General features: G+C 42.8%; 4 protein-coding genes across 6 annotated transcripts; 2 read left to right on the forward strand and 2 right to left on the reverse strand.

Moving 5' to 3' along the window:
• Positions 1 to 6080: 6080 nt before the first annotated feature.
• On the forward strand, positions 6081 to 10995 carry LOC125023006 (ras-related C3 botulinum toxin substrate 1-like). The gene is made up of 6 exons (XM_047610057.1): positions 6081 to 6423; positions 7710 to 7781; positions 7875 to 7992; positions 8445 to 8507; positions 9044 to 9203; positions 9611 to 10995. Exons 1-6 carry the CDS (start codon positions 6389 to 6391, stop codon positions 9739 to 9741), a joined length of 579 nt encoding a protein of 192 aa, XP_047466013.1. The 5' UTR covers positions 6081 to 6388; the 3' UTR covers positions 9742 to 10995.
• crym (crystallin, mu) lies at positions 10916 to 14032 on the reverse strand. Its single transcript, XM_047610056.1, has 8 exons — positions 13777 to 14032; positions 13544 to 13694; positions 13389 to 13451; positions 13184 to 13285; positions 12312 to 12495; positions 12110 to 12231; positions 11948 to 12032; positions 10916 to 11856 (listed from the first exon to the last, which is right to left on the reverse strand). The coding sequence occupies exons 1-8, from the start codon at positions 14022 to 14024 to the stop codon at positions 11780 to 11782; spliced, it is 1032 nt and encodes a 343-aa protein (XP_047466012.1). The 5' UTR covers positions 14025 to 14032; the 3' UTR covers positions 10916 to 11779.
• A 639-nt stretch (positions 14033 to 14671) lies between these two features.
• On the reverse strand, positions 14672 to 16105 carry snu13b (SNU13 homolog, small nuclear ribonucleoprotein b (U4/U6.U5)). The gene is made up of 3 exons (XM_047610058.1): positions 15905 to 16105; positions 15616 to 15736; positions 14672 to 15137 (listed from the first exon to the last, which is right to left on the reverse strand). Exons 1-3 carry the CDS (start codon positions 15905 to 15907, stop codon positions 14875 to 14877), a joined length of 387 nt encoding a protein of 128 aa, XP_047466014.1. The 5' UTR covers positions 15908 to 16105; the 3' UTR covers positions 14672 to 14874.
• Positions 16106 to 16464: 359 nt separating this feature from the next.
• LOC125023004 (cytochrome b-c1 complex subunit 2, mitochondrial) lies at positions 16465 to 22380 on the forward strand. Of its 3 annotated transcripts, none has more exons than XM_047610052.1 (14): positions 16465 to 16587; positions 17546 to 17647; positions 17968 to 18117; positions 18396 to 18460; positions 18557 to 18613; positions 19052 to 19176; positions 19858 to 19955; positions 20033 to 20090; positions 20205 to 20300; positions 20383 to 20579; positions 20715 to 20795; positions 20898 to 20974; positions 21777 to 21930; positions 22027 to 22380. In XM_047610052.1, the coding sequence occupies exons 1-14, from the start codon at positions 16555 to 16557 to the stop codon at positions 22108 to 22110; spliced, it is 1377 nt and encodes a 458-aa protein (XP_047466008.1). In that variant the 5' UTR covers positions 16465 to 16554; the 3' UTR covers positions 22111 to 22380. The 3 variants fall into 3 exon arrangements, with proteins under 3 accessions (XP_047466008.1, XP_047466009.1, XP_047466010.1); XM_047610053.1 differs by lacking the exon at positions 17546 to 17647 and adding an exon at positions 17442 to 17510 and having other exon boundaries at positions 16482 to 16587; XM_047610054.1 differs by lacking the exon at positions 17546 to 17647 and adding an exon at positions 17445 to 17510 and having other exon boundaries at positions 16513 to 16587.
• Positions 22381 to 22590: the final 210 nt, after the last annotated feature.

The following is a 22590-nucleotide window of genomic DNA, read 5'->3' on the forward strand; positions in this document are numbered from 1 at the left end:
CCTCCATCAGCTTCCTTGTATCAACTGGTCTTTGTCAGTGAAGTGAGAAACAGCGAGGGTTTGAATTTGTGGCATTTTAAACTGTTATACAACCGGTTTGGGAAATTGCGCACCGGTCCCTCCCTTAGTTTCCCTTGTGTTGTGTAATCGGAATACGTTTGTGTTGCTTTGGAAGTCCAAATGCTGGCGCTGCAGTCAGACTGACATAACTGATGAAGCTTTTGTTTCGCACAGCAGAATGACCTCATTGTTACCGGAGAGAGCAAAGCACAAACATAATAGCAGTCCTTCAAATCCATATACTGCAAGTAGAGGAGTTCTCTGTTTCATGCAAATAGGACAAAAGTCTTCATGCATATTTCAGGACGAGAAGGGTCTTGGAACGAGCTTCGCTGCGTTTCCTCATTTAAATGTTTTATTCCAACTTGATGACAGCACATGATGCCAAACAAAATATCCGCTCTTTCCCAAAATAGAAAATAAATGGTCCCACTTGTTTTTCCCCTCAAAAGCTCCGGGCATAAACAAATACTGACTCCACCGCGTTGGTAGTTACAGTTAATTTGCTGCATGTTCCCATAAATTCCTCATCACACCCACTCAGAGGCCCTCCTTCAGCCAGACGCCGCGGTTGGTTTCATATGGATCTTAATAGACACAGAAATGACAGTTAATTGACGGCTCTATCATCACGTCTCTCATTCAGCAGTACTTCTGGCTGCTCTCCCCCTGACATAGACCAGAAAAGGAGGATTTTTGTGGCGGGGGAAGCGAGTTTCAGGAGTCATCCTGTGTTGAATGCAGATGTCCGGCGCAGAGCAGGAAGAGGCTCCATTTCCAGCTTTCAGGAGGACAAAAGGGTGGAGTCCGGCAAGGGCACTTTTCATCACGCAGTTCCGCCAAATGCATGACTGGACTTCATTCATGTGCTGTTCGCGACGCGCACAACGTTTATCATTATTCCCACGTGGAATTCCCGTCGCACTTTGAAATATAGCATTTCGTCTTCCAGATGAAGCGAGACGTAGCGGGACGCATCTCGTCCGTCAAACTGAGTGTGTCTCACCATGAAGAATAAGTTAGTTTAAAAAATAAACGACAAATGTAAAACTTGGCTAGGCCTGCTCACCATTAATTATGACGCACAAGCTTGGCCTCTGTCTGACTGTCATCATACTTGACCTCACTAAAATGTGCCTGCGTATATTTTTATTCAGCGAGCAGAAAAAGAAAAAAAACTTGAGCGAGCTCCATATTTCTCTGGGAGCTTACGTCAGCCGCATTAGAACACGAACTGTCCAAGAGACTTGCTGAGTGGCCCATTTGTTAGAGTCCGATTACAGCCGGGCTCTGAAGAGCACACATACATTCTGTGGGCTGATGTGTCGCTTTGCTCATACAGTATGTCCCTTTGTTAAGAAAAATTAAACGGATAACAGGGGGGGAGATGGGATTTTACTCAGCCAACAGGACAGAAGGACTTCTAGGCTCACTATGCCCCTTCGAAGGTTTTCTGGTTTTATTGTTGGCAAACAGGCTACACAACATATAGCTTCTTCAATAAGCTCGTTAGACGTGGGACAAAGCCTTTTGGTATTAAGTTGTAAAGTCAGCACCATCTCACCAAGATACAATTAACAATATCGAAACATCAATGACAATATAAATAGAGACGCACTGATTCACTTGGTGAGTGTTTTTGCTTGCAGGTGGAGCATGACAAAAATTCAGAGGATCGACAAGTCCAGCCAGAACGGTCACCTGGGGAACGAGAATGTCCACATACTTCCATGGCAGTCAGTCTGGTAGCAATATTTGGCCACGTTAGTCAGTGACAGTCTGTAAATCTGCACCGGTTCACGCATCCTCAAAGCAAAGCACCCGCAGTCATGGCACCGAGGCCCTAATCATGACACACGCTGCTACTTGCAGCTGCCGTAAACCATACTGGTGCATGGCTGGGAGCTGTGGCTTAGAAAAGCAGCTTTAGGACCGTGAGGTGGGGTCACAGGGCTGATTCCCACTAGGTCTTGAGCAAGTCCTGAAAACCGCCCACTGCTCCAAGTATGCTCCCTTGGAATGGGCTTAAAGGAAGAGAGCTATCTCCTTATATGTGTGTCCATACTTAGACGACAAATAAAGCTGATGTGTCACAACTGTAGCTCTGGAGGCAATTTCTGCAATGCCACATTCCACCGTCACCAAAACGCAGTACAGAAATATAAGACCAGTACTTTCAGAATGTGTGGAGTCAGACTTTATATTTAGTGTGAAACATCTTACTGTTACTATCGCACTTACAACTACATCCTACAGCCGGTAAATGCAACAGGTCTTACTCACGGGTGTTTTTTTTTTTTTTTTACGAGGTTTCGATGGAAGGTGTGAAATGAGACCTGTGTGAGACAGTGAAACAATGCACACTAAAGACAGGTACTTACCACAGTTCATCCAGAAACAACACACGGGGATATACAGACACGCAATCTGACACCAAAACACACACCTTAAATCCACACGTTGTCTTCTCAGAGTTTATTTATTTGTTTTTTTATAGCCAGGAGTTTTAGTTGCACTCAAGAAGAAAATGACTCCTGTGCATCTCTTGGCTTCGTTCATGTGACAGCGATGTTGTAAGCTGGCAGCCTGCTTCATGACCCATGCTGTTATAATGAGGTTGCATCAGAGCTTCAGCGGTTTGCATGGTTGAAATGCTGATTATTTAACGTCTCTCCCCGACCCTTCATCATGTTTGTTTGGCACATTAAGACCTTCTGAATCACGGAAGGACACATTTCTCCTGAACGCGTTTAGAACCTGGGCTTAAGGTGCTTCTCGCCGCACAGTCTCCCACTAATTTAGTGAATTTACTTTTTCTACAAGCACTCCACAAGTGGGGATGGAGGGGCTGCATATCATTCGGCGTGCGAGCCCCTGCCCGAAGGACTCCCGGATCCTGTGAAAACCATCACGAGCAGTCCCCCGCACATTCCTGCTAACGCAAACACACGAGTAATGTGACACACTTCCTGCCTCACACGGTCGAGAAAGTCAGGCAGGCGTTGTCTGCGAGGAGGGAAGAAGAAGAAGAAGTGCACGCGGAGAGCCGGGGGGTGGTGGACAAAAGGAAACATGTGGGACATCTTTCCAGCTGGGGGGGGCGAAGTGCTGCCATTTTGCTGTTGTTTGACCCCGGGTGTCTGGAAACTTCCCATCACTTCCACTGCAGCAACATGTGACTCACCATTGCATCTGATTTAACCTAATTACGAAATGACTCATGCTCTATTGTCGGTGTGATCACGGAAACAAAAAAAAAACAAAAAAAGACTGGACGCTGGGGTCCTCTTTGATCTCACCACCGAAGCTATGCTGCATGTCACTGTCCACGCAGAGTGAGCGCTCCTTGAAGGCTGCAGGTTATTTTTAGGGAGCCTCACATCTGCCGGCTGATAAACAAGCGGCGCGGCGCTGCCTGAAACCAGTTTAGAGAGAGCAAACTGTGAATCCTTCTGTCAACATCCAGCTGAAAAAGAGCTGCTTGAGGAAGCCTCCAGGACTCACCTAGAGGCAGCTGACAGTGTTCAAAGAGTAAAAAGGGAATTTCCTTCTATTGAGACATTTTCAGGGGGATTTTAGCGCGTTGTCTGACCTTAGAACGTGGGCGTTTGTGTGTGTATCTGCAGAGTGAAAGGGTAAGTTCGACCTCAACAAGTGGCACGGTGCTGTTCTTTGAAGCTGCTGCGATGTAAAAACCGTACCACCGTATCAAAAAGCACATTCGCAACGGCCTAATCGGACTGGGTTTCACAGATAAATTCTTAGAAAACCCTGCTGCCACTGCTGCGGAATGATTCATAGCTGCTTTATCTATTGATGCAGAATAGAGGTTCACATTGATCATGTGGGAAGTAGAGATAGCAGCAGCAGCAGCAGCAGCCTCAGCTGGGCTGTGCCATCTGCTTTATGGGAGAAAAGGAGTTCATCTCATTTAGCTTTCGCTCTCCGCTGAAAATGTCGCCTTTTCCCCACACACGCCTGTTGTGCCAAAGCACGTTGGGGCGTTTAACCGGTGGCGGCCAGCAGCTCGCCATCGACGCAAATGAGAGACAGGGGTCATTAAATGTAGGGGATTATTATTAAAGCGTAATGGTTCGACGAAATGCGTCTCCGAGCCGCACTTCCAGGGAGACCGGTGTCTTTGCTCAACTCAAGACTCAACCGGATTCATTTTAATAGCAGTTAAACCGATTCCCTCATGCCTGATGCAAACTCTTGTTCAAATCCTTTCTTCCAAAGAGAACCATGACACACAACTGTACATAAATTAAGACAGTGCAGGTATAAAAAAAGGATTTCCAATATGACTATGAAGAAAACCAGGACTGTAATTTATAATTTAATCAAAAGATTATCTCAATCCCTGACGTATCCCTGCTGCCATCGCTGGCTCCGCTGCCGTCTGCTGAGTCTTAACTGACACGTTTTATGTGATCAGTCTCTAACATATTGATTTTTTTATTTTTTTTTCCAGAGGATAACAATGTAAGCTACACGAGATGGAAAAAAAAACTAATATATGCAGAGCATGAAAACAGATCAAAGCTTGATTTGGGAACAACACACTTATCCACGTTCTTGCCAAGAGCCAGAATCCAAAAATCAATACTCGGTAAGGAGCTGCACCCAGCAGGAGCTGACTTGGCAGTAAGACCGGAAAGTTGGTGAAGGTAAGTCTGGCACGTTGATATGCGAACAAAAATAACAGCTTAATTGTTCTAACAGAGGTCCAGAGAGGCCAGATCATCTGCAGACGAACCGCTGCCATGTGCGCTGTGTAATTTCAGTAGGTAGTCCTGAAAATAGGGAGGATGAACACTGCCTCGGTGCACCAGACAAAATGAGACAAGCAGGATATTATAAAAGCAGCAGATGGAGATGCGGCTTGTTTGCATCGAAACAAACATTTGAAACTAAGACATTTTTTTTTATTTGTCATTTACTCAGGGAATACTTTTCATATGGTGTCTTTTGTCAGTTTGACATGCAGATATCCTGCAGTGTGACTCCTTCTGCTGTGTTTTACAACCTCCCCGCTGCGCAGATGACAGGTTTGCTCACCCTTCACTGAGCTGTCTCCTCTATTATTCAGTGGCGATATTTATTCTATCAGTGTGTTGTTTGCTGGTTAAAATAATCCAGGATCAGGGTCAGCAATGTGTGTGCATGTCTGTCGCCACTGAGTGTGGGTAGAGACATGGTTGCCATGGAGTCGGTGGTTAATTGATGGAGGAAGTAAAACCAGATGAGAAGAAAATGTGACGATAAGAGACTTTGTAGGGGGAGAGGGGGAGGTGAAAGGAGAGAGAGAGAGAATTTATATTTTCCACACTCCCCCTCATATTAGCAGTAAAAATGCTGAATTATTGACTTATCTTTAATTGAACTCCAAAAATGTACAATAGCATGTAATACTGCACTCTAGTGTCCACATGCTAAACTGCAGTCAGTATTTCAGAAGTACAGAGGTGAGCTGGAGACATACAAGTCATAAGTATAACTGAAGCCCTGCAAAAGTCTAGAAAAAAAGAATAGTCTTTTGGATTTTGTAAAAAAAAAAAAAAAAAAAAAAAAAAAAAAAAAAACTGCTGTTATCTTAAATGATGTAAACGATGGACGTGAAAGCAGCTCGTGTAATGTTTAGTTGTTTCATTTAAATAAATAATATATTCCAAGGTACTGTTATACGATACTGGACGTGGTTGCTCTGCTACTACTTGCTGGTACTTCATACAGTATGACATCTTTAATAACGTATATATATTACAAATTACATATCCTAAATATTTCAGATATATACTGTCTTATATTACAGATTTACACAATATTCATACATTTGATGTTATCACATATCTGCAGATCCATATTTATTGTGTCATATACAACATATGCTCTAATATATTCTATTTCTTGCATATTTGATATTTATTTTGACATTTGAGACTAGGTTTATCCGAGTTCACACCTGTGACTGAAACTGTATAATATCCTTGTGACCAGCAGGTGGCAGCTTTAGGCCGGACCGGCAGTGACCTGCAGGGAGCTTCCCAACTGTGGGCGTTTTTCCCTGAATCTTGGCTCCGGAGTTTTTTTATTCTGGGTGTTCTCTGTTTGCTTTACAACTCTGGAGTTTCATTAGGGTGTTGCCGGGAAGGAGCAGGATCATTTCTGGTGCAACCAAACTCCTTCTCCCTTTGAACCGCAGTCTAGGTCCGTTCACTTTGTTCAGGGTTTACTTTTCAGGCGACAAGTACCCGGTTCATTTTAGCCACTAAGCTAAGCTAAGCTAACCGAGCTGCTGCTGCTGTAACGCCTGGAGAGTCGTCAGATGCAGGCCATAAAGTGTGTGGTAGTAGGGGACGGGTAAGTTGAGAAATGTTTTTTCTTTTTGCTCTCGCTTTGACCTCTGTTATTTCACACTTGGACTTGAAAATAAAAAGCTAGCAGAGTTTTTGAGCTGACCCAGTTAGCAACAGTTGCCTAGCGGCTAACTAGCCTCAAATAACATGGCAACATGAGCGACAGCTGTTGTTGTGTCTTCTCTGCAGCCCAGCTGGCTCACACAGACCTATTTATCCACATGCCCCGGTTAGGTGTGACTGAATGGGTCTGTGAGTTTAAATCAAGCCGTTTATAAGTTTAATGTCTCCTCCTTTGTGAAGTTTTGGGGTTGGTTTGCTTTTTTTTATGAACCTCACAGCCACAATTCACTAATTTAATCCTATACTGGTTGAGGCCTTAAAACTACGGCAAACTAAATCAGAAGTCTGCTGAGGTCAGTAAACAATCAAAGAGAGTTGGTTTATGAGGGAAAAACCCATCCCATTTATAGCCATCAAAATTTTAAGAAGAATCCCAGGTAAGTAAATAACTAAATGCACTCATGTATGAAACTGTAATAAATGCCTCAGCCCCTCTTTCACTTTATTCTTCTCATACCAGTGTGAAAAGGTTTTAGTACAAAATTATTAGCATTCCTTAAATATAAGGAGGTTTTTCATTTTAAAACCAATACAGAATTATTCTATACATACAAATGGATAAATGCTATTTTGTTAATACAGAGAAAGAACCCAATATCCGTGTCTTTTTATTATTATTATTATTTAACATTTCATATTCCTGAAAGGACAATTGTTTGAGCATTTTCATAGCAGTGCTGCCACGAATCGCATTTCACGACCGTGATAATGTTCAATGAACAGGTGCTAATCGAAAACGGATTATCAGTCTGGAGCATGTGGTTTGTGGTGCTGTTGCGGAGCTTCATGAAGCTCAGATTTAGCTCTTTCGGTGTATATTTAAAGTATTTGTTATTCCCCCTATATTCTTCTGGCATTTTATATAGAAACAACTATGTCAACGCTGGGTACATTTAAAGCAGCACTGACTTTCAGTTGCCAAGTTATATTTGAAAAACACGGTTCTTACAGCTTATTGAAACCATCAAGAGCTCAGATTGAACTTGCCTGACTCGACATGCGAACCTGTCAGACTGGATAGGTTTCACTTCCTTTACATGCTATTGAAATGACCAGCTATTAATTAAGTTATTTTCGTGTCACTGCTGAAGAACACTCTGTTGCTGTTGAGGCTGTGAGAAGAAAATTAAACCACGGTCTTCATTTCTCACCGTTTTCTCCTCGCAGGGCTGTTGGCAAAACATGCCTGCTCATCAGCTACACTACCAATGCCTTCCCTGGAGAGTACATCCCCACAGTGTGAGTAACACATCACAACCAGCTGTCGGCAAAATGAAAGAAGGCGGATATTTGTTTCTTTTGATGCATGAATATCAATCTTCCTCTGTGCAGCTTTGACAACTACTCTGCCAATGTGATGGTGGATGGGAAACCAGTGAACCTGGGTCTGTGGGACACAGCCGGGCAGGAGGACTACGACAGGCTCAGGCCACTGTCTTACCCACAGACAGTATGTATATGTATATGTACAATTCTGTCCCGTGCGGATGTGTGTCAACTTGACTGTGTTAACATGAACACTGTTGTCACATACCCGGCATTGATTTGGAGTCATTCACTTGTCTCTAATGCATAAGACGGAGACTGTGCCCTCAGCAGAGTAGAGCCTTGTATCCACGGTACCTATAGTCTGGAGGGCGGCTGGAGGAAACGACAAGCAGCTCTTGTTTGACCTCTTTCTCTTGACAATAAGCTGGTTTCTGTGGCAAAGACTCACAAGGAACTGATAGTGAGTCACTTTGCGTGAAACCAAGAAGCAGGAACCAAATTTGTTAATCTTCACACTCGGGGTCTGTTAATCAGTACTGTAGGCTTTGTGTCGAGTTGTAATTATTCTTTCCTCCAAAGTGCTGATTACATTTTTTTATGTCCCACTGACATCTGTTTTTTTTTCCTCCTCAGGACGTGTTCCTGATCTGCTTTTCAGTCGTCAGCCCGGCTTCCTTTGAAAACGTCCGTGCCAAGGTGAGAACAGTCTGCTCTCTCAGGTTAAATTCCATTAAATGATCAGCTTACGCGGAAAACTTATTTTTAGCAGCGGCTACATTTTTTAAATTTGAAAGTATGGACATCAAAAAAAATCATCACATAACCAAACCATCAGATTATTTCCTTAAATGTGCATCGTGATTGTGCTTGCTCGGAACCACGGACCTGTTTTCATTGACCCTGCCCTCATCGACTTGTTAAATTTTACATCCACTTCCTTTAACAACCAGCATGTTTCTGCCCCTCCCTGAACCTTAAGAGATCACCTGACATCGACTACGTGCCGGACAAACACGCACAGAAACCAGACAACTAAACAACTAACGCTCTGACTAGTCCTATAGCCTGAAGAGCATGGTGCTGCTTTGTGGCTTGTTTTTTTAGTCTCTTACAATATGCCCTATGAGGATAAGAACCAGAAAATAGTGAACAATCTTTTAAGTGTCTCGCTGACATTCAACGCAGCATTTTATGTTGTATTCCTTGTCCTAACCCTTGTGCCCCTCCTATAGTGGCACTATGAGGTGAAACACCACTGCCCCAACACGCCCGTAATCCTGGTGGGCACCAAGCTGGACCTGAGAGAAGACGAGGACACTATCGAAAAGCTCAGAGAGAAGAAACTCTCGCCCATCCTCTACCCACAGGGCTTGGCCATGGCTAAGGACATAAGTAATAGCTCGGCACATGCACTACACCATTTATTTATATATTTAAATTAAAAAGTGTTGTTTATTATTTCACTGTGTTTAAAAAAAAAAAATATTTTTGAAACAGCGACATGTAAATTCAGTACGTTCCACTTATATTCCAAATTAATTATAGCAATAAGCGGCATAATGAAGCTACTATCATTATTATTGTAGACTTTCTGTTGAACTGTGAATTTAATTTAGGCTTTACATTTTACTTAAGTAGATTTGAAAGAATTTGACGGTGTGATAGCAACAGGACAAATGAACAGTTTCATTAGTTACTATTGAATTGTGTAACAGGTTTTAACCCCACGTAGTCTAAGCTGATTTCACACAATCAAAAATAAGCTGCTCTCTTACTTGGCTTCTCTCCTGTGGTGACAGGTGCAGTAAAATATCTGGAGTGCTCAGCTCTGACGCAGCGCGGCCTTAAGACAGTCTTCGACGAAGCCATCAGGGCGGTCCTGTGCCCCCCGCCTGTCAAGAAGAGGAGGAGGAAGTGCACACTGTTGTAAAGGAGAACCACGGGAAGCAGAACGAAACAGTCGGTGTCTGAACTCGCCTACTCGGGGGGAACGAGATGATAGCAGGGTTCCCCCAAATACCTGTTCACCCCGTGTCCTTGCTTTACTTAGAAGCTTTGGTAGTTCAGACGTCCGCCTGAAAGACGCCTCAGATTTAAGCAGCGCAGACGTGTCTCTGTGAGCTGCCTACATCTGTTCAGTCCTTTCAGACTGACAGGAATGAAGTGATTTTGTTAAGGCCTTGGGGAATAGGAGGGTGGGTTTGATGTAGGATCAGGGGTTCATTAGGGAGGATTTTATGAAACAACATGCATGTAATTTTTTTATCTGATCTTGTGAAGAAACACTACTTGAATTTATCATAAAACAACGATAGATTTAACTCTATAAAAGAAGGAGATCCTGCACACTAAGAGATTCCTGCTGCCTTGAAGAAATTTCACTTGAGAAAAAAAATCGATTTTTCCTTTTACCGATTGTCAGTTTCTTGTGAAATATTTGCTGACAGACCGTTTTGTTTACATCTGACTAGACTGAGGTTCAGTTTGTAGTATGAAAATGTTCTTTCTTTTTAATTTTGTTTGAACTTGTGCGACATATCATACTGCAGTCACGAGTAAACGCTTTAACCTTTAAATATAACAAGTGTAGGAGCTGCTGAGGCGTAATAATAACTGAAGTACATGGAGTGAGCATTTTAAGGAGCCTCCACCAGATTTTTTTTAACGTAACGCTTTTTCCTCACTATGTGTTTAGTGAACAAAGTATTTTATAACTAACTTCTGGACATGTGAAGGAACTGTGCAGCCATTTTTGTCCATTCTTTCTTTATCCATTAAGTTTATCCATCATTTTAATTGTGCTCAGAACGTTTTTGGACATTTTGTTCAGTGTGTGATGCTCATGTTGTCATAGAGCTGTTGAAGGTAACTTCCTTCTCTTGGCTCCATCTGTTACTGTGTTTTATGAAGTCTATGAGCCAGTCTGGTGACATCTGAAGAACTTCTTTTCATGCGTTTGTTGTACAACACGATACCTTCACAGGTATGATATACACGTCAATGTGAGCAGCGATCAAATAGCATGGTTGCCGCGGTGAACCACTAACTCTGAGCTCATCATTTTATCAGTGTTTCAGTGGTGAAACAGAGGAAACATACTCTAATTGTCTTTCTTACTAAATGTGGTTTAATTTTCACATAGTAATATGCATTTTTTTAAGCAAATACATTCACTGAAAATCCCGCTGTGACTTGTATCTTCTGTTGCACACAACGACCTGTGGAAATGGCTCATGTGAGTCTACAACCAGTGATCACTTCCTCATGTTTTATATAAAAAAAACTTAGAAAAATGTGAAATTTCTCTGAACCAAGTGAGACACCTAAAAAATACAAACAGAAACGTGCCAGCCTGCATTATGAGTGTTTGTAATTTAATATATGAATAATATAAATTAATATGTTAGTGTTTAAGCTGCACTGATTTGTGGTAACTGGTGAAATATGACACGATTACATATTAATCTAACATGACACTTATATGTCAACAGGATGTTTGGGTAGAAATTTAACAAGGGAAATCTGTTCTTTCTCAGCTGAGGCCATTTCTTTGTTAGCGTTAAGTTAAAATCCATCAATTCTCAAGAGCCCGAGTCAATCATTCCAAGTGTAACCATCAAAATATTTAGTCTGAGAAATTGCTGAGCTCTTATTGCCTGCACAACTTTCCAGCTGGAAAGTCTAATGATTAGATCCTTATTAAAATTCCACCTAAATATCTGCAAGCAAACACAGCCTCACAGGGCTGTTAGCAAAGCTTTAGATCCCGTCAGCTTTGTTTAAATCGCTCGTTAAATCATCACATTTTTGCTAATCATTTTGCTGTCAATTCATCAACATACCAACTGACCACGGCAGATTTCTACAGTTCTGTGGTGAGGCTGGTATCTGTGTTTCTGTCTAGTAAATGAAGTTACACAATGATTTGTTAAATGAAAAAAAAAGCGTTATTAGAGCGCGTGACCACTTCATGGTTGTTGGCTGGTGTTGGCTTTCCATTGGTCGAACACCAGCTTAGCAGACACTGCATCTTCAACTCCCATACCTGTTTATAAAAAAAACAAAAAAAACATGGTTATTCTGACCACGATGACAAATTATCAACGTGCAGACTACCTCCATCAAGCAGGACTCACCGAGGGATTTGAACACGGTCGTCTTCTCTCTATGAGCAGGTTTCACCCCATTAATAACATCTCCGAGCTCTGCAAACACCTCAGCCTGAAAACGAGAGGTATTTGTCAGGAAGCTCTTGCTGTCTCATCGAGCCGGTTATGAAAGCACAACGACGGACTGACCCCAGAGAGGATGACGTCGCCAGACTCCGCCATCGCTCCCTCCCTGCTGTCGACATACACCACGGCCTCCTTCATCAGCACGTCATCCAGCTCCCTCCAGTCCGGCCTGCACGCTCCCACCGCTGCCGCAACACATTTCACTTTCGTTATGACATCCTTCAAACTTTCTGTGTCTATGTCTATGTTTCTGGCTTCCTCTCACCTGCCACGTGGGCTCCGGGTTTGACCCACTGACCGTAAAGCACCGGCTCGGTGCATCTGGTCACCGTCACTATGACGTCCGCTCCTCTCACCGCTTCCTCCACCGAGCTGCATAACGTCACGGCGCCGCCGACCGACCTGAGGAACCTCTCCGCTCCTTCTCTCGAGCGGTTCCACACTCTCACCTGAGACGAAAGTCCAGACGGTTTATGAACAGCCAGGCGTTAAACAGTACGTGAAACTGTAATCACCGAGAAAGGAGAGTGGTTGATTCCGTTGATGTGACAAAAAGTAAACGCAGCCCCTGCTGCAAACAGAGCTTTGAGTGTGGTGAGTCAGCTGGCATGATGTGCAAATACACGAGGTATCACAAGCAGAAGCAGCCAGAGAACTATTGTATTCAGATAGGAAGGGATAACTGTGAACAACGAGCCCTAGGGCGGGTTGGTGGGTCCAGCTCCACAGATCAGAAATTCCAGGCCAGACCCACGGAAAGTTGACGAGGAGGGGCGATCAAGAGAAGTTAAAAAGTTAATTTACAAGCCAGACGTGGCTGGATTAATGAAAATAAATCACTGACGAATGTTAAAAAAAAGTTTCTACTTTCCGATTGTGTAGCAACAGTGGCAAAGTAAACAATACACAGAGAGGAGAGAGAAGAAGGGACTTCATTAAATATCAGTGAATCTGAATATAAATGTTAATTGGGGTTAATTGGGGTATCTGACATACTATCCTCTACTTGCTGTTGTTTCATTATCATTTTATAAATCCACAATTGTCCAATTTGTGCTGCATTAACCAATTTACATTGTCCGAAATGGATAAAACTCTGTGTCCGATCACCATCAAAGAGTAACTCTGTTCCTGTACCTCTTTAAAAGGAAACATTTCAGTGAAGAGATTATAATGACTGTGGGCCTGTCTTCCGGTCCCCAAAATGGCCAGAACCTCTGCTCCAGGACGCATCAGCAGCTGTGAGACAGACCCATGGGATTAGTTTGCGAGTTTTGAGTGTAGCAGTGTGAAATATACCTGTGGATGTTTTTTTGTTTGTTTTAAATCAAGTTAGAAGTGCCTTTGCAGAGATGGCTGAGGCTGCAGCGGTCCTCATACACGTGATGACCTCTCCATCCATGACCTGCAGGGCGAACACATGCGTCAGAGTGAAGCTCTTAAAACTTTGTGAACTCTATGCTGTTATAAGCAATGCGCGCGTCAGCTTTAACTCACGGCTTTGACGTTCCCGTACTCTGGATCCAGCAGCACCACTGTGGTTTGAACAGCTGGCAGCGTGGAGCCGTCTTCCCTCTTATAGAAACACACAAACTTTGTGGACAGGAGTCCGTCTTTCTCCATGTATGTGGGCATCAGCCCCATAAACCTGCAAAAAAATAAGCAACGAGTGTGAGCCATCGGCAGGCTGTTAATGTTTATCCGTCATTGAATGAGGTGCGCGGGCCTACCCGTGGTGTTTCTGCAAGGAAACCGTGGTGCGCACCGGCTGGACCACCTCAGCGCTGTCCCGTCTGGAGAATTTCCCCAAAGCCTCCTCCAGACGGGGGACCAGCTCTCTGTAATGCAACAAGCGCCGCACCTCGTGCTCCCATATGATGACAGGGGGTCCGGCGGCCATGGTTTCCGCCTCGGATGTCTCAGAGGAACAGGCGAAGGGCGTCGAGCGCAAAGTTCTGATTGTGAAACTGTGTCGCATTCAAGAGCCGCGGTGATGATTTTTAAACACTTTGGTGAGAGGAGGGGCGGAGACTGAGAGCGTGAGCAGATCGCGGAGCAAATAGAAACAACACACTCAGGACACCACCTCAATAAATAAAGAGCTGTACAACAACTTCACCTCATCGTAGACTGCGGTTTGCACGTTGGTTTTGTTTCTACAAACTCTTTTGGCAAAGATGCTTAAAACGGAGGCACCTCGGATAAGAGGACATGCTGTGAAATGACGCCACCACATTTCTCTGGTTTACTTTGACATTTCCAATATTTGTGCATTTTAAGAATTCATTTGGGAAGATCTGAAGTGATTTAATACTATTTGTTAAGCGTTGCTCTGGGGACAAAAAAAAAAGAAAAGAAAAAAATAAGTGGGTTATTTTAATATTGTTTACAGTCGGCCCTTGTTGGATTCCATAACATTTATTCTTATTTGCAGCATACTTTATAATTTAGATAGTGTGGTTACTGCTACTGGAATGAGGCTCACAGGTTAAAGTACTTGTGAACAACTGTTACAGTGACAGAACATTGCTACACTCCCAATGCTGAATTTTCTCCTTCAGTTTATAAAAAATGACATTTCATACTTCTGTTATTGACAGGCATAACAAAAAAAAACACATCATGTTTACATAAAAAAGTATTTTATTATGAAGCAGGTGATAATCTTGCCAACCGATACACTCAAGTGAAACCAATATCCTAACAAGTAAAAAAATTAACAACACCTACATTTTCCTGTTGTGCATTTTCTCTTTTTTTAATGGAACATAATATTATTCGAATGTAGGACTCATCCTCTCTCCTTAATAAAAAAAAACAAGTGAGAATCACACAAGCAGTCTCTCAATGGCCATCTGGACAGACTGGATCTGAGGTTTGAGCTGAGACCCCTCCTTTATGGTGACTGAGGTAGCGATGACGGGGCGCGACACCCCGCAAGCCCGGCCCAGGGCCTGCTTGGAGCGGACAAACACGTATGGGACGTTCTTGTCCTCGCAGAGCAGTGGCAAGTGGAGGATGATCTCCAGTGGTTCGGCATCAGCAGCCATCACTATAAACTCAGCAATGCCTCTGTTCAGAGTTTTAGTGGCTGGGGGAGAAGCAGAGGACAACAAATGGTTACGTCTCCAGAACAATAAGTGGAACACAGAGAAACACCACTCATCTGATCATCAATGAAAACCATTACGATATTACAGGTGTCATAGAAGTATTATGTTGGAGTACAACGCTGCATTAAGTACTCAAACCGGACATTTATCAAAGGCAACTCGTCACTAATCAAGTAAGCGTATGTGACATCACAGCAATCTCTATACACTGGACTTACAGGGCACTGGTGAAAATAAGCAATAAACAACATAACATCTATTCAGATTTGACAATACACTAAGAGATAAGTCAATAAGTAATGGTAATAAAAGGGTGGTTTAAATCTGCACATCGTGAACTAGATTAGATCCGGCGTTTCACAGACGTATTATATGTAACAGGAAACAATACATCAGCTTGTTTGTAGCCACGGTAATCGTGTTCTTGTCGGATTATAGTACATTACATTTCCTCACCTTCATTAGCCCCCTTCCTGAGCTGTTTGTAGTTAGAGGCTTGCTGCACCAGGTCCAGGATGGTTTTGGTCAGCGTGGCGTCGGCCAGAGGGTAGGCCTTTGGGTTCACTTGAGGTTCAGTCTGAAAACAACATAATAAAAGTTAACTCCACATTACTACTGCATTAGACATTACATTAGAATGTTATTTTGAAGTTTAGGAAAGCATGCTGCGTTTCAAAGCATTAACACGTGAGCTAACAGCTAGCTAACCTTCTAGCTTGTTAGTTTATTCAAAAATTACACTTACCATTGTTTAGTTTTTTTCTGGTATTCCGTCCCTCTCGGCGAAGTGCTTCACGGAGGATTATTTTTATCCTCTTAGTATAAAAGGAGCTACAAGACGCAAGATATAATAATATACTATATACTTAGGGACGCTATGAACTCTCAAAGCTCTGCTGCATACACCAAATCGGAAAACGCACACCACACGTGTGGAGTTCCGCACATGCGCACTGGGGACGCTGAAGCAACCGGAAATACTTTTTTTTTTTAAGTTTTCGATACACTTAGATTTTAGTCAATGAGATACACCAATAGCATATACTCATCTAATTTTCTTTTAATATAAATTCTCTAATAGTTTTGTAATTATTATTACATTTATTTACTGATGGCCATCTTAATATGACATTTAAGATTATTTGGTGGTGGGATGTTTGCGTCCCTCATAATATAATCTTTTTATCAATAGGCAGTGGCTAAAGAGAAAGAAACAACTTCAATTTAAAACTTAAAAAAATAATAATAATAACTCGCCATTAATCTCCGTGGCAACAGAGGGCGCGCTGACTGACTCGCTGTACTTTTGGAGGCAAGAAGCGCTGTGCATTCTGGGTAGGGCACTTCCACTGCGGCCATATTGTTTCTTCGTCTTGGGTGAAGGAGACAGAGGAGATGAAGGGGATTCGGGGAATCAGTCAGCTATCGGTGAGGACTCGGTGAATATATCCTGCATGTATATGTGTCGGGGAATTCGCCCACTCACCGTCCGTCCTTTTAAGTCTTCGCGTGATTGTTGGACGGTGTAAAATTTCAGGGTCATGTCCCCACAGGCTATGGTGAAGAGCAGACGAGGAAGCAGTTGACTAATGGTTGACATGACCGGCGTTAAACCACCCGATAACGTTACATAATGAACAGCACATATTATATACCATATCAGCTTTTGTTTTTCGTTTATTTCAACTCACTTAACCCCGGGTGTAAGAATTCAAGGTGGTCAACATATGGGAGAAAGGGTACTGGTCGCTAGCTGCTACTTTGTGTGGGTTTCATGTAGCGCCTCTCTCAGGTCATGACCGGGAGCATGTGTGGGTCTCTTACCTTACATCTCTGTTTTATTGACTGCAGTATTCCGTTGTATCTATTTTGACAAATGGCAGGATCAGTGTAGAGGCAGCTATAAAACCTTTTACAGTATCTACATCAGCAGGAAGAGTTTTTATAGCTGTCAGGGAATTCTTAATGTTTGTCATCGTTTTGTTCAGCCCTTAAAGAATTTAACCAGCGTGTCTGAGAAGACAATTAGGAAAAGTCCATCTGCAAAAAGAGACCAGGTTAAAACCTCCCGGATGCATGGGAAATTGACTTATCTAAATGTGTTGTCATCTGACAGAAATAGGTCCAGGGTACAGAGTACTCTACCGTCTACTGATCCCATCATTTCAAATCATTTCATTCCTCGGGTGTTCTTTGTCCCAACACTGCCCACATCAACCAGCAGGTCAGCAACACGTTAGTTGTAATGTCCTGCCTTCCCACATTTTCTATTTTCTTTCCAGAAGAGGCTTTATGCAGCCCAGGCTGCCCGTAAGCTGGAGGTCACTGGGTTTCATCCACAGGATGTGCAGGTCAGTGGTTGTTGACGTGTTTTTCTTGTCCACAGAGACGCTTCTATGCGGCTGCCAGACAAAGCCAGTCCTTGGTCGAGCCCCTTGCTGGCCTCAAGCTCTCTCCTGGAGCTGCCCACTCATACCAGGATATCCATGTATGTTGGGGACTGATGAGGATGGCTGTCCTGGGGAAAGCTGGGTCCACACACTGTTTTTTTTTTTTTTTCTTTTTTTCTGAGGAGGAAAATGCTAGTTGATTTTCCTGCAGAAAAATGCTGCTTATCTTTTCCATCTATTTGTCTCTTCTCATATAAAAGTAAAATAGAATTAATTTCGATAACTGTCCAAGTGACTTTAGGTGAGCCTTTCGTGTACAAGCTGGGATTTAGAGGTTTACACGTGTTAACAGAGCGTATGTGCACGTGCTGGACGTGATCAGATCAAGGGCCAACGTTTCGTGTGTCCTCCTGCTCAGGTGACCAAACTGCCCAGTGGGCTGGTGATTGCCTCCCTGGAGAACTATTCCCCCGTCTCTAAGATTGGAGTCTTCATCAAGGCCGGCTCTCGTTATGAGACTCATGGAAACTACGGGGTCACCCACGTCCTCCGACTGGCCTCCACTCTGGTATGAACTTAAATACAGACCCCTGTAAAAAACTTGATTAAGGACGGTCAGTGTTATTGTTGCTGTGATCCCTTTGTGCTGTGCATTACAGTAATGTATAAAGATTGACAAGCGTAGAAATATGGTTAAAATGTAAAATATTTATAAATTATTATTTGGATAATAATAAATACAATTCATAAATAGGTATATCCACTTAAACATTTGCACATTTAGAGTACTTGGAGGATGCCTGTTGCCCTTTGCTTTAATATTGATTTGCATTTGTGTGTTTCTAGACAACCAAAGGAGCTTCAGCTTTCAAGATAGTCCGTGGTTTGGAAACAGTGGGTGCCAGTTTGGGGTCAGTAGCCTCCCAAAAAAAGTTTTCCACAGAAAAGCTGTTTTTCTCACAACCGTTCAGTGTTCTAATCTGGATTTCTTCCATGTTTCTGTGCAGCGTGTCTTCAACGAGAGAGAACATGGCTTATACTCTTGACTGCTTGAGAGATGACATGTGAGTCTTTGAATATTATCAGAACGAATTAAGGGGGCATTTCATAATTATGATTCAAGACAGATTGAAGATGAGAGCACTCAGAGCACGTTTGGAGGTCGCCTGAACCGCATGTGACCACATTCTTTGAGCGGGGGGACACATATTTGGTCCTAGCCACATTGCTGCATCCCCTACTCAGCTGCCATCCTTTAATTCATTTTTGCATAAGCATTAATTCTGAAGAAACACTCGACTTCTATTTGGGATGATCGCCATGAAAGGCAAAATTTATCTCACACTGTTGCAGTGTTTGTGCCATTGCTGTCAGAAGCATTTACAATGAAATTTCATTCATATGTGCAAGTCTATCTATCTATCTATCTATCTATCTATCTATCTATCTATCTATCTCATCACCTCACTTATCCCTCCTCCCTCTGTGTCGTTGCTCCGTAGGGACACAGTGATGGAGTATTTGATCAACGTGACGACAGCCCCAGAGTTTCGTCCGTGGGAGGTGAAAGAGCTCACGCCCAAAGTACAGTTAGAGAAGTCACGGGCTGCAGAGAACCCACACACAGGTACGTCTTCAGATTCTGTGTATCACCCAGTTTTTGATTGTAAGCGATCAGTTGCTGGATCATAGAACTACTTTATGATTTAGAACGGAGACAAAACATTTTATTCCAACTGTGTATGACAATAAATCCAAATAATACTATGTTATCAAGATAATGTGCTGTGATGCTTTTTATTCATGAGACGGAACTCTAATACCTTGCTGATATATATTTTTTTTGTTTTTTTTTTTACTAACTTTATGTTCATTACATCGTGGAGGCTTCATACATCTTTATGTACAATAAATGGTTCATTATGGTTAAGTTAATACAATTATATCTCACCAGCTGAATTTTATTTCACCATATATGTCTAATTCCTTTAAAAAGTCCCAGTAAGTGAAGTAAAACAACTTTTGGTTTTATTGCCTGTTTTTCCAGCCAGTGAAATGAAACAGAAAGTCTCAGGTGGTTGTGGGAACAAAAAGTGACTTGTTATTCCACTGTTTGAGATCCTACAGTCAGAACCAAATAGGATGCCACACTCAACCCAAGGCATCACTTATCATGGCTGGCTAACGACTACAATAATTGTTTGCATCATTGAAACGTTTTAGTAAAATCATGACATTTATGTTCACCCGTCTGTTTACTGGACCTATGTTGTTGGAGTCCATCTTCACCTCGTCCTCTCTTTTACAGTTGTGATTGAGGGTCTGCATGAAATGGCCTACAAGAACACCCTCAGTAACTCCGTGTACTGTCCAGACTACATGGTGGGCAAAGTCAATCCTGAACATGTAAGTGGTGTTTAAGACCGATAGTGTGGATACATCTGATTAAACTGTAGTTTTCTAAAGTTATTTTTCTTTTCCAGCTGCACCACTTTGTCCAAAACCATTTCACAAGTGCAAGAATGGCTCTTGTTGGACTTGGTAAGAGTCCCTTCACATTCATACAGTTACCTTGTACAGACCTGAGTAGCATTGGCTTGACTACATCATGAATGAAAATCAAAATAAGGGATTTCTCCCCCTTCTGCACCCCAGGCGTCGACCACTCTGTGCTGAAGCAAGTGGGAGAGCAGTTCCTCAACATCCGCAGCGGATCAGGCACCACAGCGGTTAAGGCTCAATATCGTGGAGGTGAGCTGAACTGACAGAAAGTATGCATTGCGGTCACACATCCACTTCTCGTGAGGCGTAAACGTTCCTGCGTTGTCTTCAGGTGAGACTCGCCTGCCCAGCTCCAGCCCCCTGGTCCATTCAGTGGTGGCGACCCACTCGGCTGCTGCAGGCACCAGTGAAGGTCTGGCCTTCGGCGTGCTGCAGCATTTACTCGGAGCTGGTCTCAATGTGAAGAGAGGTGCCAGCACCACCAAGTTATCCCAGGGGGTTGCCAAGGTAACTGCTGACCCCTTTGAGGTGAGTGGCGAGTAACAGACTACACAACGTTTCACATAACTAGAAGAAACATATGTAACTCACTTTAAAGTCTTGTTAAATCATTATTGCCACGCTAAAACAGCTTTCTGCTTTGTTTTGTTTAAACCATAACAGGTCAGTGCCTACAATGCAGGCTACTCTGACTCTGGTCTGTTCGGGATCTGGACCGTTTCCCAGGCTGCCTCTGCTGGTGATGTGAGTATGCCGTAGTCATGACGGGAGCGTGTTCATTAGCACAAAGTGAAACACATGTGGAAAATGTCTTGATGTATGCTTTGTCCTCTTCTGTCTCTCCAGGTGATTAAGGCCGCTCTCGCCCAGGTGAAGGCTGTCGCTGATGGAGGAGTCACAGCTGCTGACCTCACTCGAGCCAAGTAAGACACGCGGACGTAACCTGATACAATTCAGACGGCGTACTTCTAGCACAAACATAATATTTAGTTCGCTTAGTAGCTTCCTTGAAATACTTGAAAAGATGGACGTCACTCGTAGCTGTGCATTAAATATGTAGTTGGAGCCAGCAGGTGAAAATAATGGCAGCTACCATGACTCTGTCCTGAAGTAACAACACATAATCCTTTACTGTATGCCTTTTCTATCTAATACGCAGCTTGTTTTTAATTCCCTGTACACCACAAAGGGATGATGGCACCACTGGACATGGGTATTATTTCAAACCACTTAAATAGTAGTTTACCTTCTGCGCATACAGGCACTAATCACATGATGAAGTCTATGCTGCGTACATAGACGACCACCAAGGCTTATAATTCCTTACTGATGTAGAATCGATGTGCTAGTGTCAAAAGGAGTTACATGACAGGAGCTTGACGAATCAAAGGAGGACACGTAATGATAGTTTCTAAATGCCGTTTGCCTCCTTCCAGGATCAAACACAGGGGTCAGTAGTGTTTCCAAAGGTTTCTGTTTAAGGGCTTTAACAATGATGCAGCAGTGTCAACAGTGCAAAAATTGTGTTATAAATTACAAATGTGTCGTACACTGCCTTAAAGTGAACTTGAAATCGAAATCATAGACACAAGAATGTATTGACAGAGTCAATGATGACCAATTTCATTTTCACCTTCACGCTCAGAAGAAAATACATCACGTGAATGTTTTTCTTTCCTATTTGGCTCTAGTGTGGCTTATAAAAAATAATTCTTTTTTCTGCAGGGTCCAGCTCAAGGCTCGCTTCCTGATGTCTCTGGAAACATCAGAGGGTCTGCTGGAGTCCATAGGCACCCAGGCTCTGGCTGAAGGATCCTACCACTCCCCTGAAGAAATCTCCAAAAACATTGACAATGTCTCCTTGACTGACGTCGCTAATGTAAGGCGCTTTGTTTCGATCTCAGTCAGTGCTCAGTTATGTTGAGTCACCTGTAACTGATACCACTCTAACTGCATTTTTGCCCACCTTTTCCAGGCTGCCAAGAAATTTGTATCCGGCAAGAAGACCATGGTGTCCAGCGGCAACCTCTTTAACACGCCGTTCGTGGATGAGATCTAAAGCCTTCCCTTTCACTTCAAAATGTACCCTTATCAACAGCAAATCAGAATTGGTTCCCTCTACATTTGAAGAAAAGCCAGGGGTCATCATTTTGCATTGCTGTTCTTATGATATATGACATGTCATAACTCCTCTGGGTATTTATAGGTGTTGTAACAGTATAATTTCAGGTTATTCTGCTCTGGTGCATGGCAGTAATCTGATCCACTCATCTGTCCACATTTACTGTATAGCTGATGTAAAATAAGGAATAAATCTCTATGGACCTTACAGACCTTTGTGTTGTGTCTTGAATATTATATATTTCTTATTATTATTATCTGGAGCTTTTGACCAAATCAGACTAAACGATTAAGTGAACATGAATAAAAAGTGCTCCAAACAACAGTTATACCTCTACATTTCCATGGCAACAGGGAGAACTTACTATATATACTGATGGAGGTGGTGTAATACAATCGGACATGAAATATGAGTTGC

This window comes from Mugil cephalus, chromosome 16 (genome assembly GCF_022458985.1).
Source record: "Mugil cephalus isolate CIBA_MC_2020 chromosome 16, CIBA_Mcephalus_1.1, whole genome shotgun sequence".
Classification (NCBI taxonomy): Eukaryota; Metazoa; Chordata; class Actinopteri; order Mugiliformes; family Mugilidae; genus Mugil; species Mugil cephalus.